General features: G+C 35.1%; 1 protein-coding gene across 3 annotated transcripts in view; it reads left to right on the top strand.

Moving 5' to 3' along the window:
* Positions 1-5354: 5354 nt before the first annotated feature.
* The window catches only part of LOC138713872 (serine/arginine repetitive matrix protein 2-like), a 66338-nt gene continuing 65692 nt past the window's right edge, over positions 5355-6000 (top strand). For all 3 annotated transcript variants that reach the window (XM_069846346.1, XM_069846345.1, XM_069846344.1), the window contains exon 1: positions 5355-5477. In XM_069846346.1, coding sequence (XP_069702447.1) covers positions 5460-5477 — 18 coding nt within the window. In that variant the 5' untranslated portion in view covers positions 5355-5459. The remainder of the gene's footprint in view (positions 5478-6000) is intronic.

Genomic DNA, 6000 nt, shown 5'->3' with positions numbered 1-6000 from the left:
ACTTTAGAAAGTAAGAGAAAAATGAATGAGGGAAATAAATAAATTAAAAGACATGTAAAATAAATTTAAAAATGTATGTGTGGATATAATGTAAGAAGGTCTACCTATGTATATATCGTCCTATTACTAGTAAAGGCGGTTAAATCCATTTTTTGTGTAAAATAAGTTAAGTACAGTCCCTGACATGTCTTTCCGTGCTCTGTATTCTACTAAAATGAAATAAGTCCGAAATGTTGCTTGCAGGCAACAAACCAATTTCTTTATTTGAAAAATTTATTATCATTTTTCGTGCATTAATAAAGTTTTAAATCCTGTTTTTACAAAACTTGTATTACTGGTCTTAACTGGTTTTACTAATAATAGGACGACAAATAAATTGTACGTTGATAAGTGAGTGATAGCTATATGACCGGATGTCAATGCTGTTATTCAACATTGTAACGCACTCCAGCCAAATAAATATATAAATAAATAAGTACATATATAAGTAAATACATAAGTAAATAAGTAAGTAAGAAAGTAAGAAATTAAATAAGTAAATAAATAAATAAATAAATAAGTAAATACGTAAATAAATAAATAAGTAAATAAATAAATAATTAAAGAAGTAAATAAATAAGTAAATAAATAAATATATAAATAAATAAGTAATTAAGTAAATAAGTAGACCTAAATAAGTAAATAAGTAAGTAAATAAGTAAACAAACAAATAATACGAGTATTGCAGTTTAAAGAGAACTGGAAAATGGCAAAATCTAAACCCGTGAAGGAATACTACTTGCAAAGGAAATAGTAATATGATTATTTTGTTGTTGAAGACGAAAGAATTGCTTGCTTGTTTACTGTGTCCCATCCAATTTATTTCCACTCGTCATTTCAATATTAAAAGTACATTTCAACAAAGTCCATATTAAGAATTATGGAATGCACAAACTTTCAGGTAAGTTCATTATTACTAACTGTATATTGATTATTTATTTGTATAGGCCTACTGTAAAATTAAGGACGTCACTCGTTGTGTTCATTTTGAATTGAAATTAATAGTGACTTTCAAGGTTCATTACTTAAATGCTATAAATTTATGTTTCCGTAGGTGATGATGGGAGGAAAGTTAATGAAAATCTAAAACCGGTTAGGTGCAAAGAAATCTCAAAGAAACTACCGACAGGAAATCTAGCATAATTGTAAAACTTGAAACGAGATAACGCATTATAAAAACAATGAATTTATTACAATCCTTTTTGAAAATTACACCCACCACTGATGGACCTTTGACGACAAGAGAAGGTAAAGAACTCTACGCGGAAGTCGATCATCCCCAATAGAAGTGGAGTGAGGCTGACGTCATATTTCCCCTTCTTAAGAGTTATGCAGGCCTGATTTAGAGAGAAAAGCATCATCAAGCGAGACAATTCTGTGTAGTTACGATGCAAGCTTCAAACTTGCAGTTATGCGTATACCAAAACTACAACCAAGAGCGAGGCCGGAAGAAAGGGTGGATCGGACGAATCTAATGTGCGGCGTTGGGTTGCTTCAGAAGAAAATTAGAAGAAAGCAGTTTCAACGAGAAAATCGTTCAGGGGACAGAAATGTGGCAAATATCCGGTGTTTGAAGCTTTGAAACTAGGATACAAGATAACACGAAAGACATATGGCCGAATTTAGGTATAGTGCCGTCCCTAGGCATTGCTAAAATTTGCCGCCCCCAACTCCCACAAACAGTTTATGAGCAGTTATTATACAGGCCATGTTTAATTTACAATAATTTTAAATTAAGTGTTACAATTCAGGAAACAAGAAATTACTGACGTCAAAATGCAAACTTATGAATTACAAAGATTTCGTTCTCACTTTCTTCAAAGATTGATGGTATCGTCAAGTCGATCTAACGAAGCACATCAGACTCGATGCAAGGAACATATCGTCTTGTTCCTGCAATAACTCCTATGTACAAAATATACAATTTTTCAGTAGGAGGAAAAAACACATTTATCCATCCTATGGCAGCTGTACATAGGGGATTGTGAATTTTTGCATTTTCGAAAGAAAGAAATATAGCTAATTACATGTAAAAAGATTTTATTATTTGCTATATCACTATTTAAGTTATTTAATAGAGCAAAAATCTGAAAATCTATAAATCTGTCACATAGGAGTTATTGCAGGAACAACAATATTCAAACTTATTCATTGTTGGAATAAAATGTTTTGTGGAAGGCATGCTGTGGTTTACTTTTAAGCATTGGTGTTGTTGGTTGTATAATTATTATTTCGAGTATTTCTTACTTCGATAGGATGTATGAAATAAACTCCAACTCTTTGCGGAGTAAACCAAATGCTGGAAAGTAATTAAATAGAATTTATTGACGATATAATATATTCGAAATGTAACTGAGAGTTCTGCAGTGCTTGGGAAAAGTGACACAAGTCAGTTTCCACAAACCTTTTTTGATAATTTATTGACAACTTTCACTGGTTTATGTCGATTTGATTTTTTTCTTTATGAATTATTATAATGGGAGGAATACCTATGGATTTTTTTTCCAAGCGAACAGATGTTCCGTAAGTTGTCAATAAATTATCAAAATAGGTTTGTGGAAACTGACTTGTGTCACTTTTCCCGAGCACTGCAGAGTTGTGGTTGCTATTTATAGCGATAAATAATAAACACACATGCAATTTGATTTTCAGTAGTTCATTCTTGTTTGTAAAAACAGCTTCATAGTATAATAACGTGATACCGGTATTACAATATAATATTATGCAGCTGCACACTTTCCTTTTACTCTCGCCGCGACCGCGACAATGCTATGACAAAACAATATCCGACTTCCAGTAACATGAACTGCTGCTAAGAAGTCAAAAGAAGAATAGCAGTGGCAAAGGAAGCTTTTAATAGAAGAAGGTGCAGCTTCTGCGAACTTCTGGAAAAATAACTAACGAGGAGACTAGTGAAGTGCTTTGTATGGAGTTTGGCGTTGTTTGGGGCAGAAACATGGACATTATGACGAAGTGAAGAGAAACGAATAAAAGCGTTTGAAATGTGGATATGGAGAAGAATGGAACGTGTGAAGTGGACAGACAGAGTAAGAAATGAAGCTGTGTTGGAAAGAGTGAGTGAAGAAAGAATGGTGCTGAAACTGATGAGGAAGAGGAAAAGGAATTGGTTGGGTCACTGACTGAGAAGAAACTGCCTACAGAAGGATGTACTGGAAGGAATGGTGAACGAGAGAAGAGTTTGGGGTAGAAGATATCAGATGATAGACAACATTAAGTGTGTATGGATCATATGAGGAAACAAAGAGCAAGGCAAAAAATAGGAAAGATTGGAGAAAGCTGGGTTTGCAGTGAAAGACCTGTCCTTAGGCAGAACTCAAGTCATAATTCGATATACCCCTCACCTAAGCGTCAATTGACTAGTCTCCTAAATTGAAATAACTCATCCTGCCTAAGGTATTTCCGTGGTTTTCCTAAGGCACTAAGACGTGTCAGGATGAACCTAAAAGAAATGGGCCACGGACCTACATGCCCTTCCCTATAAAGTTCCCGAAATTTTGCAACTTAAATTCTCGACATAAATGCCCTTGCTCAGATTCCATAAACTACCCGTCACATGAGCGAGGTTACTCGACTCCACTCTCATTGCAAAAGGACAGAGAACCTTTCAATTTACAGATTTAGAATTGGCGGCGTTTCTTCTGTCGACCTTAAATTGCCTTAGCCATCGAACATCACACCTGTTACACGAGCGAGTTTTCTGGACTCCACTTGCACTGCGAAAGGACAAAGTTCCTTTCAATGTCTAGGCTTACCCCTTCCGCCATTTCTTTCTCCGTCCTGCAGACAGCTTTTCGAGCGCATCTCCCCCCTCCCGTATACGGTACCGAAGAGGTTATGCCCATGTACGGCTTTTCCCCTTCAAAATTTTCTAGCGTTCCTTCAGTGGAGCAGCGTAATCCAGAGTGAGACAATTGGTCAACAGGCTTGGCGCTCACATATTCAGTTTCTCTCAGCTCCGAACTCCCTTTGCAAGGACGCGTTTTCGTGTACCTTTTCAATTCAATTCGGCTCTCCCAAGCCGTTCGCTTTTCCGCTGTGTCTACTATACTTGTATTTTTTAAATATGGGACATGACAGGTGCGTTGCGATCGGAAAAACAACTGAATGTCACATAGCATGGTAGGCCTGTTGCTATGGTAACAACGGTTGAGTTGCCAAACTTACAGTTCCCACGTGGTGTGTGCTTAATAGCTCTCTTGGCGACATTTATTGTGCACACAATGTTAGCATTGGTACGTTTCATAGGGTTTCGTCTTTGATTCTCTGTCGATTTTCGTGTTGTTTTCTTACCTTCGCGTCAATTGTCAATGAATGTTTTAACGTCAGCCATCTTAACGACAATTGCTAGCTTCCATCAGCTGGCAGCGTGGTAGTCCATATTGACAACATGGCACTGTAGTTCCAAGCTTGGCCGTTTAACTGTCATGTCCCATCTTAAAAAAAAAACAAGTACAAATACTGGTTATTTCCATTGGTGACTATAGTTATAGTAGGGTCATCCCTTGAGGGATATAGTAGAGCCTAACTAATTGGTAAGCTCCTTTCTGAGTCCGAAAAGAAATACGGACATTTTGTCACTTTTTTACTTGTACGATACGGACACGAACCTTAAAATACAAATTGACCGTATAAAATATGGACGTATGGCAACCCTACAATTAATATAATAAAATTATATATAGGTTTTAATATTATTAAACTTGTATCCTTTCACCAAATAAAACAAAAATACATCGTTTCTCTTTCTAACACTTCAAGTTTCGTTAAGTTTGTAATCCATTATCAATAATGTTTGGACGCGTATTTCACCTTATCGTGCCTCTGTCGTCTGCTGAGGGCTATAAGTATACGGGGAAATTCTCCCATCTGCCAGGCCTATTAATGTCTTATGGAACGTAAAACAGTGTTGGTTTGAGATTGATGAATATAAAATTTTCCTGGATATGAGTGAATTAATAATAATACGTAATAATTTTAATGAACGCATTATTGATCGTACATTAATATGTTTTGAAACTCAGAAGCAACTGTGAGAATTTTATTTATTGCTTGTTTTTTTTTTTTTTTTTTCCTTTTGTTTCGCAATCTCAGGTTTGAGCTACCAACGCTAGAAATATAGTCTGTGCTGCTACTATGTCACTAGATCTAATTACTTTTAATAACTAGTCAGCGGCAAAATTAATGAAACTCTTATATTGTCCACATATAATTTAGCGACTTTATAAAGTCTTATCAGCTACAGAAATAAAATTTTGTTCATTAATAACAAAGTAATTTAGCGATTTTTCACTGCTGCTTAACGACTTTTTCATAAATTCCGTTGGCGACGCTGAATATAGTCAGCCATGGACCGCCATGACAGTGTAGTAGTCGCGTTCTGAGGAAGATAGCAAAGCGAAATGGCGTTATACGACAAAGTGAGTTTTATTTAAGTAGTGTTTTGTGTAGAGAACTGTGAATTATATTGCTTGAAGTTATATTATTGAATTATGTATATGTAATTATTTTTGTGTAGTAATTGTATCTGCGTTGCAATCATCAACAGCACATACGATGTTCTTTATGGTGTGGCTTGGATAGAACAGCGTAGTTAATTGTCATTTCTCACATATGTGTTACATAGTGTTATTTATTTGCTATACATTTTCCGTTAAAGATGGTAGGTGTAAGTATATAGCTTAGAATATTTTCTAACAATCTGGATACTGTTTATTAAAGATTGGATAACTTATATTTGTGGCGTGTAGATTGGGATCGATTTGAACCAAATTATAACTGAATCGTAATGAGTGTATTGCATTGGTAAAGCTGTACCTACTTCGAATAATTTTAATTTGTATTTCTGGGTTAAAATAGATAAGAATTGAGTTAATTATCAATGCTCACATATGTGTTACATAGTGTTATTTGGATGGTATACATTTTCCGTTAAAGATGGTA

The sequence above is a fragment of the Periplaneta americana genome, chromosome 14, assembly GCF_040183065.1.
Source record: "Periplaneta americana isolate PAMFEO1 chromosome 14, P.americana_PAMFEO1_priV1, whole genome shotgun sequence".
NCBI lineage: Eukaryota > Metazoa > Arthropoda > Insecta > Blattodea > Blattidae > Periplaneta > Periplaneta americana.
The sequence above is the reverse complement of the archived record's forward strand: the minus strand, read 5'-3'. Positions and strand labels throughout refer to the sequence as shown.